Source organism: Gobio gobio, assembly GCF_949357685.1.
Source record: "Gobio gobio genome assembly, chromosome: 18".
In the NCBI taxonomy this organism is placed as follows: domain Eukaryota; kingdom Metazoa; phylum Chordata; class Actinopteri; order Cypriniformes; family Gobionidae; genus Gobio; species Gobio gobio.
Genome location: NC_137111.1, coordinates 8,697,999 through 8,708,855, shown reverse-complemented (window position 1 = coordinate 8,708,855; position 10,857 = coordinate 8,697,999). Strand labels below are relative to the sequence as shown.

Sequence of the window (10,857 nt, the reverse complement as noted above, 5' to 3'; positions counted from 1 at the left end):
GGCCTAGTCTACTACACAAAAAAAAAGTTGAATTTAATAAAATATAATAATGTGTGTCTTTCCCTGGATGATCCACGGCTGTGTGTGTGTATTATTTATTTAGTGCTGTCCTGAATAAGATATTTTACATAAAATATGTTTACATATAATCCATGTTTGAAACTTGTTTTAATAGTTGTGTTTGATGGATCTCAAAATCATACAGTCCCGGCTGGAAAGGGTTCAAATATACAAAATATGCTGGAAAGCTGAAGAGTTTGCTGGACCTGAAGGATTTTTCTGATGAAAACTGGGCAGTTTAACTGCTGAGGACAAACAAGAGACTCAAGAACAACATCACAAAACACACACACAGCCATGGATCATCCAGGGAACAACACACAGTATTGAGAATCAATGGTCCATAAACTTTTAAACTGGGTTATTTGAATAAATTCTGCTATTTTTTATCTTGTGGATTATATGTAAACATATATTTTATGTAAAATATCTTATTCAAGACAGCACTAAATAAAAAATAACATTTTGCATGATCTCTCTTATTTAGTTAAAATTATTCACATTTTCACAGATTCTGCAAGGAGTTCACATAACCGGTTATATTTTGGAAAAACATTCATGATATATTTGGAGATTCTCTTAGTATTAGGTTAAATCATAGGGTTAAATGCATATAATCATATAATCAAAATTAATGTTCATAAATTATATTTATTGTCATGAGCTTGTTAAAAAAAAAAATAGACAAAAAAAGTTGAATTTATAAAAATATAATACTGAGTGTCTTTCCCTGGATGATACATGGGTGTGTGTGTGTGTGTGTGTGTGTGTGTGTGTGTGTGTGTGTGTGTGTGTGTGTGTGTGTGTGTGTGTGTGTGTGTGTGTATGTGTGTGTGTTTTGTGATGGTTGTTCTTGAGTATCTTGTTTGTCCTGAGCAGTTAAACTGCCCAAACTTCTTCAGTTTTCCAGCATCAAAATTATTTTAATTTTTTTCTGTTACTAGGGATATATTATATTAATCCGTAATTTGAGTCATTTCCAGGCAGTCCCTTTTAATTATTTTGAGTAGGCCTATATCACATTTCCAGAAAATATTTTGTATTCAAACAGTGTTTATTCTGTTCATGTGAACAGTGGAATGCGGAAGTCGATCCATGTGTTTTATACATCACCGGTGACGCGCCGACGAGGCTCCGGGGGAAAAATGACATCCGTGACGTCACCGGGCGATGATCTGACAGAGGTGCGGCAGAACCGAACCGATTCCCAACGCGACGACCAAACTACACATTCTGTGGTAATTACTTTAAAATACATTTCAGACCGACTTGGCGGATTGCAAATGTGTGAGCATCGGATGCTCGCGGGTAATCGATCACAATGAGCGCAGTCGGGGACAGGAAGACGCGCTGTGATGATATTACACTGACTTTAAACACAACCGATCGTGCAGTCGGTACACCGGCCATATGGCCCTTGATCAGAACAACACCTTTGGCTCTTTCTGAAGCGCATTCGGTTGTTTTTGCTCCAAGTGAAGCATCCGATGCTTAACCGATCAAAAGGTGTTTTAAACACCGAATGGGCTCACGGGTTGTGTTTTCTGTCATGCATAGCTCGAAATGATCAGTGATTATAATACATATATTCGTGCAACCGAGTTATTTCAGAGTTATTTGGCTGTAGTACAGAAAGTACAGCTTGTACACATCGTATTCAATTTCAATGTGTGTGTGTGTGTGTGTGTGTGTGTGTGGGCCTCGGTGTGAGATATACGCGTAGATCTGTCTGTTATGCTGAATATATGTATATTAATATGTATAATTTTATGGCGGGTGATTGTAATGTGTGTAAGTACAGTAAGGCTTCGGCGAACGCCTCTTCCGTGCCATTACCACAAGGTCAGAGTAATTCATGGCACAGTTATTGTCTATATTTTAGTATTGAGACCGTAAAACGTTCTTGACGTGATCGATTTGAACACAAGCTATATTAAATGCTCTTAAAATAAGAAAAATACAGTTGGACACTCGGTTGCAGCCCCATTTAATCCTTTCCCACAATGCACTGTGTCGTTGCTCTCACACACACACACACACACACACACACAGTCGTGTTTCCTGTTTACCGTTGTAACGCTTTTGTTTGCTTGCTTTTCCCTTTTTGTCGCGGGTTTAAGTACTTGGGTTTGCATGTCTTTTGCCACGATTGATCACAGAAGGTGAGTTTATAAATAAATAACTCTGACGTAAACAGGCGAAAATGCGAGATCGCCGAGACTTCGCGGATGAGGAAATACCCCGGCGCGAGCTCCGCTTTCATTTCACAGACCATCGACATATTAACGCGCTCCGCGGATTTGACAGAGTTCGCACGAGTCGCAGAACGAATCGCCAGGACGTTCCCTGAACACCAGAGCCGCTAAATGTCTGAATGATTCTTCTGAACGTTATTGAAATGTCAGAGTGATTCTTCTGAACAGCCTCTAAATGTCAGAATGATTCCTCTGAACATTATTTTAAATATCAGAATGATTCTTTAGAGTGTTCTGTAAATGTCAGAATGATTCTTCTGAACAGCCTCCAAATGTCAGAATGATTCCTCTGAACGTTATTGAAATATCAGAATGATTCTTTAGAGTGTTCTGTAAATACCAGAGTGATTCTTCTGAACAGCCTCCAAATGTCAAAATGATTCCTCTGAATATTATTTTATATATCGGAATGATTCCTCTGAACGTTATTGAAATATCAGAATGATTCTTCTGAACATTATTTTAAATATCAAATATATTCTTTAGAGTGTTCTGTAAATATCAGTGATTCTTCTGAACAGCCTCCAAATGTCAGAATGATTCCTCTAAACGTTATTGAAATATCAGAATGATTCTTCTGAACATTATTTTAAATATCAAATTGATTCTTTAGAGTGTTCTGTAAATGTCAGAATGATTCTTCTGAACGTTATTGAAATGTCAGAATGATTCTTCTGAACATTATTTTAAATATCAAATTGATTCTTTAGAGTGTTCTGTAAATATCAGAGTGATTCTTCTGAACAGCCTCCAAATGTCAAAATGATTCCTCTGAATATTATTTTAAATATCAAAATGATTCCTCTGAACGTTATTGAAATATCAGAATGATTCTGATTCTTCAGTACGTTCTCGTTTGGGTCTCTTACATTTGGAATAGTCTGCTTGGCTGTTGTAAACAGTGCAGATGCTGTAGTCATGCATAAAACCTTAAAAAACACCATAAGAGGAAGTCAAATATCTTGCGTCTCCATGTGCAGCCTGTACTGTTTTCTTGCATGAATTTTCAGTGTAAAAGTTGCTGTTTGTATTTAAATAAGCAAATGCTTAAGAGTCTGTGATTGGATCATTATTGCAGTGATTATTATGTTTCTGCATGTTATATGTGTGGCAACCGTTCTTCTAACCCTAATTGATAGAGTGTGTAGTTTTTCATCTCTTGAACAACCATGTAGGAAGACGCATCATGGCCATATTCCAGGATGACAATGTCCAGATTCATCAGCTCAAACTGTGAAGGAATGGTTGGGAGGGAGAATGAAGAATCATTTCCACACATGAGTGCAGACCTTCAATTCATTCTTCATTGTCAATACAAGGTCTTCTTGACCTAAAACGAACGCACCTCTTGATGGAAATAACATCACAGCATTTATTTTCATGTAGAGGTGCATACATTTTTGGTCAAGATCTTGTGTTGACAATGAAGACTTTCAGTGAATTTAAAGGATTAGTTCACTTCAGAATTATGATTTCCTGAAGATTTACTCGCCCCCATGTCATCCAGGATGTTTATGTCTTTTTTTTTTCTCAATTGAAAAGAATTTAAAGTTTTTGAGGAAAACATTCCAGGATTTTTCTCCATGTAGTGGACTTCAATGGGAACCAACAGGTCCAAATTGCAGTTCCAATGCAGCTTCAAAGGGCTCTACACGATCCCAGCCAAGGAATAAGGGTCTTATCTAGCGAAACGATTAAAAATCGATATACTTTTTATCCACAAATGCTCGTCTTGCAGTAGCTCTGCGATGCACCACACAATCACGTTGGGAAAAGATTACACATGACGTAGACGGAAGGGCGAAAAACTCTCTAATTTTCTCCTCCAACTTAAAAATCTTCTGACATTGTTGTTTTACCTTTTTTTGACGTTCGCTTTGTAAACACTGGGTCGGTATTTCCGCCTACGTCATTACATAATGCGTAAAACTGCAATTTGGACCTTCAACCCATTGGTTTCCCTCTGAAGTCCACTATATGGAGAAAAATCCTGGAATGTTTTCCTCAAAAACCTTTTTTTCCGACTGAAGAAAGAAAGACATAAACATCCTGGATGCCTTGTGGGTGAGTAAATTATCAGGAAATTGTAATTCTGAAGTGAGCTGATTCCTTTAAATTTATTGAAAGTCTTCATTGCCAACACAAGATCTTGACCAAAAATGTATGCATCTCTACATGGAATTAAATGCTGTGATGTTATTTCCATCAAGAGGTGCGTTCGTTTTTGGTCAAGACCTTTTATTGACAATGAAGAATGAATTGAAGGTCTGCACTCATGTGTGGAAATGATTCTTCATTCTCCCTCCCAACCATTCCTTCACAGTTTGAGCTGATGAATCTTGACATTGCTTTCCTGGAATATGGCCATGATGCATCTTCCAACATGGTTCTTTAAAGGTCCCATGGCATGAAATTTTCATTTTATGAGGTATTTCAACATTAATATGAGTTCCCCTAGCCTGAATATTGTCCCCAAGTGGATAGAAATGTTGATCGGTGTAAACCCGAGTTCTGGCTGTCTTTCTCTGCCTTTGAGAAAATGACAGGCCAGACGAGCCAATCCTGAAGTCTCCTGGTTTGACGTCCAAGCAGGAACGGTTTCCTCCCTTTCCTCCACCCAGAGAATCTGGCACGCCCATGCAAGCGCTCGAGAGATCATGGCTTGTGAACGAGTGAATGCTGGGAGTTTCTCAGTGTTTGGATGTACAAATGAAAACAGTCTTTTTTCAGTTCCTTCTGATCTGTGATCAGTGATTTCTGATGTGTAGCTAATTATTTATTATTCGTGCACACAATGCGGCTTCTCTCTCTCCAGACAGAACGGTGTTTTCGTGTTTTCTATCTTGTGAGTCAGTGTTTTTGTACGTCCTCGTCGCGTCTATCTGTTCTAAAATGTGCATACAGTCATGAGTTTCTGCTCAACATCGGCCTCACACACGCCGAAGCTCGGCCTTCAACATCCCCGACCCCCAGTACTGCATCTGGCCCACAGCGGAGGCACCAAACGCGGCGTGAGATTAAGTAGAAGGGGGGTAAGCGTGAGCATATTCGGGCTAGCCAGCCTAGCCCCACAATAAACTGGATTACATTCGATTACTGCTGTTGTGTCTTTGTTTGCGCTGTGTACTCAACGTGCGTCACTGACGCTTTTATTTTATTTAAAAAAATAATGCTATTATCAACACTTACTTTTAACTCGTTCATCTCGACAGCTGTAATGGTACTTTGCATGTGTTACAAAGTTGGTAGAATAATGATGAAGACGGACTCGGTGTGACTGGGACTCGTGTTTATTCAGAACTCTCAGATACAAACACAATAAACTCGCGCTGACAGACAGCGCTCTCATAACTCAGTAGTTACTATAAATAACTTTGTTAGCAATCGCTGAGCTCCGTCTCTGGTACGTTAGTGATGTCCGGTTCGCGAACAATCTTTCTTTTGAACCAGTTCTTTTTAGTGAACCGAATCAGTTCACCAAATCGGACTGAATCGTTCTAAACGGTTCGCGTCTCCAGTCAGCGCTGATCCATAATTTACTAAAGTTACTAACTTTCTGACATGAACTTTCTGACAGTCCCTCCGACTAGAAATAGACTAATAACCTGAAGTATATGCTGTAACTACAACAGTTCACCCTGAACTGAGACATGCTGAGAACTGATGAGAAGTGAACTCAGGTCCATCCGTCTCTCTGGCAGCAGCTCGTGCCTGCTCATGCCTCGTTAAACCACGCCCCCTCCGCTCATTTAAAATGCAAAGATGTCAGCCAATCACAACAGTGGGCGTTTTTACTGAAGTCTCACAGCAGACACGCCTCTTGAAGCAGGGCATTCAGCCACAGGGCAAACAGCAGTATAGAAAAAATGCCTTTTATTTCTAAATTATGACATTTTATGATGTAAAAGTCATACTAACAATATAAGTACACCTCAGGAAACATTATAAAATAATAGAAAAATGCCATGCCATGGGACCTTTAAGAGATGAAAAACTACACACTCCATCAATTAGGGTTAGAAGAACTGTTGCCAAACATATAACATGCAGAAACATAATAATCACTGCAAAAATGATCCAATAATAGACTCTTAAAGGGATAGTTCACCCCAAAATGAAAATTAGCCCATGATTTACTCACCCTCAATCCATCCTAGCTGTATATGACCTTCATTCAGACAAATGCAATCAGAGTTATATTAAAAGTTTTCCAAGCTTTATAATAGGAGTAAATGGCAGCCCTTCTGAAGTGAATCGGTGGGTATTTGTAAGAAAAATATCCATATTTAAAACGTTATAAAGTGAAATATCTAGCTTAACGGTTACACGTTGCACTTTCTACGAAATACAGAAGGCGGTCTGGCGGAAGCAAGTTAATTGACTTTATAAAGTTTTAAATATGGATATTTTTCCAACACAAACGCATTGATTCACTTCAGAAGGCCTTTATTAACCCTCAGAACTGTGTGGATATCGTTTATAATGGAGGAATGCACGTTATTGGGCTCCAAATGTTGGGCTGTCATTTAATCCAAGATTAGCCAAGACATTTTAATATAACTCTGATTGTATTGGTCAGAAAAAAGAGAGTCATATACAGCTAGGATGACTTGAGGGTGAGTAAATAATGGGCTAATTTTCACTTTAGGGTGAACAATCCCTTTAAGCATTTGCTTATTTAAATAAAAACAGTGACTTTTTTTTTTTGGCCGGGCAGTGTACATGTTGCAATGTTATCCCATGACCATAAACACACTATTTTACTCAATATCAACTCAAAATGAACTACTACAGAAATGGTTTGTTATACATTGACAAAGCTGTTGGGATCATAATCTGTTAGGCTGACTAATTATCAGCCAATAATCTTAAAAATATATAAATATATTTATGTTATTATTGCTTGTACTGTTTAATCAAACTGGAATATTTGTTTGTTTTTGTTTCCTGCTAGGATTTGCTGAGGTGTAAATTAAGCCTGGAATAGGCACTGCTCTCCAGGGAGAAAGCGACAGAAGGGCCGTGAAATTCAGCCCTAATGGAAGAGATAGAAACAGAGCTGACCTGCTCCGAGCAGGAAGCTTTAGGAGCAGACTTCATCACGGTCGAGCTTGACACACAGCCCATCGAATATGTGGTCAAGTGGGCCGAGGTGGGCTCCAAATTCACCATAGCCTGTGTTAAAAAGGATTTGGACGAGGCGACTTGCTTCACCTCGGATCAGATAGTGAAAGTGGAACCGGATGAGACGTTCTTTGTTCCTTACGAGTCAGTGTACCCAGAATGCGAGGAAGTCGATCCGAGTTTGATCCCGACGCACGAGGAGGAGGTGGGAAGTGAATCGGACTCGGACGACAACGAGCCGGGGAATAGCCAGCTGTGTGAAGACGAGGACGTTTCGGATATTTCCTGGGAGAAGGAGGCGTCTCAGACTAGAACCTATAAGTGCCACTTCTGTGGCAAGATCTACAGCCATTCCTCCAGTCTTGCTCGCCATCTGCACGTACACTCGGATAGATCGTCCCTCGCTTCCTCGAAAGGGTTCAGCAAGTTAGGCGACAACAAAAAGTCTCTCCAGTGCAATCTCTGCGGGGTGCGGTGCAACGGCAAGCGGCTTTTGGCGATACACAAGAAATGCCACAAAACCAAGAGACTGCACACGTGCAACACCTGTGGCAAAACGTTCAATCACAGCTCCAGTCTGTCGCGGCATCGCTTGATCCACAAAAAAGGCTTGGATAAAAGTGTCCGGCCCTTGTACCCCGCTCCAACCCCGGCGCCCATCATGACCCAGCACAGTTTCCCATCCGGCCACGGGACGAATAAAAGAATGGCCGTCCCCTCGGGCGAGCGAGAGAAGCAGTACCAGTGCGCGCAGTGCGACCGGGTCTTCAGCCACTCGGCCGGCCTCTCCAAGCACCAGGTGGCTCACGTGCGACAGCTGCTCAACTCGTACACGCACGGTAAAGACACACTCGACAAGTCCTCGGACCTGAAGATCCGCCTGAAGCTGTGCTCCCGCGACAAGCCCAACTACTACACCCTCTGCAAGAAGAACAGGCACAATAAAGGGGGCAAGAAGAGGTTGTGCCTGCCCAACGAGGAGCGGCCGTACCCCTGCCGCATGTGCGACAAGCGCTTCAGCCACACCACCAGCCTGTCCCGGCACGAGCACACGCACGCCAGCGACAAGTGCTACACCTGCAACGTCTGCAAGAAGACCTTCATCCGGCTGTCCAACCTCAAGCAGCACCAGCAAACGCACGCCTCGGGCAAGCTCTACGAATGCCAGCAGTGTGGGAAAACTTTCGTTCACTCCTCCAGCTTCTCGCGCCACAAGAAGGTCCACGCGGCGATGAACGCGACACTGGAAGACATTAAGTGCGAGGAGGAGCTGGTCATCGACGAGGTGGCCCCGCTGGAATACGAGTCCGACTGAGAACTGTCCTGGCGACGGGGGAGAAATTGTTGTTGTGTTTTTGCTGTTTTTTGTTGACCCCCCTCATTCTTATTTTACGCCATCCCTGGCCGTGTGGCTTCTTTCTAATAGTCTTGTAATTATAACAGCCCTTCTCGGCCACATTATAGGGCAGGGGTCTCCAAACTCGGTCCTGGAGGGCCGCTGTCCTGCAGAGTTTAGCGCCAACCCCAATTAAACACACCTGAACCAGCTAATCAGTGTCTTACAAGGCCCCAGTTAGGCACCGATTAGCTGGTTCAGGTGTGTTTAATTGGGGTTGGAGCTAAACTCTGCAGGACAGCGGCCCTCCAGGACCGATTTTGGTTATAGGGGATAAAGTAGCAATCTCAAGTTTTTGTTTCGGTTGACATTCCCTTTTGTTTTGTTCATTCAGTTTTCCGGGAAGGTAATTCAAGGCAAATTGCGTTGGTCGTTAACGTCCCCTCGTTTTTAGGCGTCCGCGAGAAAAACGACAGAGAAAAGGCGATGGCATTGGCAATGCAGGTGTTATTTATTTTTTCGAGCTTGCACTAAACCGGTGAACTCAAAAGTACTTATCGAGGTGTGGGTTGGAGTGAGGGGAAGGGAAGTTTGGTATGCAAGACGTATACTTGAACGTCGTTCGGTTTGAATCAATGATGTCCCCTGTAGTTATATTTATGCAACCTAATTTCTTAGACCAACAAATTGAAGGTTTTTCCTCACTTGAAGTCTGGACACACAAGAACGGGTTTTGCTGTTTGGTTTTATGGGATGTTATATAAAACAAGTGTATACAGTTTCATTAAAAACTGCTGGATGAGTGTTTTGGAGTGATTCGATTGTTCTAGCCCAGACGGCAACATCTGGAATCCACACGATGTGGCCCGGATCTAGACCCGACACCGTGTTGCCGTCTGGGAAGCTTGACTAGTTTCCTCAACATGTTGTCTGTGGTACTTATTTCCTCTCGGATTTGTCAAAATATGAAATCCATCGTGTCCATGGAGGGTATTTATAATGAGACGTGCTTATTGGACATGTACAGATGCACTTAAAATATTGTTCATATTTGTGTGCGCTTGATGAATATGAGAAAAGAATATACTCGCAAAGTGTGCGCTTTTTACTTCTGCTGTATATGTGTAAAAAGTTGCAGTTGCAAAAAAGAAGTTCTATCTGAATTATTTTTCTGTATCTTCATAAGTTATGGAATAGCCAAGGGATTTCATATTTTAACAAGCATTGCACTATTGTATTTATAGACAGAAGCACTACATATTTAGGAAATTGGGAAACGCGACTTTGGATCTCCCGGTTCAAAACCTCAAATGAACGAGGCACGGAAATATCTTCCACGCGTTTTGAAAAATCGATCAAGTGCCCTCAGCTACTTTGTGCAAGACCAAAGCTGTTCAATGCACCACAGAAGACGTGCGGTTCATCTGGATTTGCGCTCACCATTTACCGTCTGAATATAGTTACTAACACACATTTATGGTGACTTTGAGAAGAGTTGAGATGCACGTATGAAGCACAGATGACACTGTTGCACCCAAGAATGATGTTGTCAAAAAAGAAACCGCTTTGGTACTCTCTATAGTTGTTGGTTGTTTTAATATATTTCCTTCGTTCCTGCCATCGTTTTCAATTCTTTCCAATAATATAAGGTTTATCCGCTCTCCTGTCCACCCTCCTCATGGTTTGATTTATGTTTGTCATTTTCTTTGTTTTCAATTGCTGTAGCTATTCATCTCTCGATGCAGCAGACCTACATCTTAGATAAAGATGTATGTTTTTGTATTGTGTTTGCCATTAGATTACAGTTTAAGAGTTCTGTCTTGCATTTTTGTAATAAATAATTGGTTCATGAATCAGTGGTGAATCTGTGTATGGTTCAGTAATGAAGTCCACATATAAGAGACTAGTCCAGTTTGAATAGTCAGTTTACTTGACTTAAGGCATTCCACACGTAATGTGCCCTTCTCATCGTCTCAATAACTGAGACCAGGGGCCGGTTGCATAAACCGATAACACTAGAAAGTCATATAATCAATAAGTTGTGGCAACATATGTTCTTACATTGCTTTGACTCATAAAAAA

The 10,857-nt window shown here is 41.2% G+C and overlaps 1 protein-coding gene across 2 annotated transcripts; it reads left to right on the top strand.

The window, feature by feature from the left end:
- The first annotated feature begins 1,209 nt into the window (after positions 1 to 1,209).
- On the top strand, positions 1,210 to 10,637 carry LOC307141932 (uncharacterized protein). Of its 2 annotated transcripts, none has more exons than XM_079842419.1 (3): positions 1,210 to 1,298; positions 7,270 to 8,923; positions 9,088 to 10,637. In XM_079842419.1, exon 2 carries the CDS (start codon positions 7,354 to 7,356, stop codon positions 8,752 to 8,754), a length of 1,401 nt encoding a protein of 466 aa, XP_079698545.1. In that variant the 5' UTR covers positions 1,210 to 1,298; positions 7,270 to 7,353; the 3' UTR covers positions 8,755 to 8,923; positions 9,088 to 10,637. The 2 variants fall into 2 exon arrangements, with proteins under 2 accessions (XP_079698545.1, XP_079698546.1); XM_079842420.1 differs by lacking the exon at positions 1,210 to 1,298 and adding an exon at positions 2,066 to 2,222.
- Positions 10,638 to 10,857: the final 220 nt, after the last annotated feature.

Excerpts from the sequence above, each read along its gene's own strand:
- LOC307141932 (XM_079842419.1), top strand. The coding sequence starts at position 7,354 with ATGGAAGAGATAGAAACAGAGCTGACCTGCTCCGAGCAGGAAGCTTTA.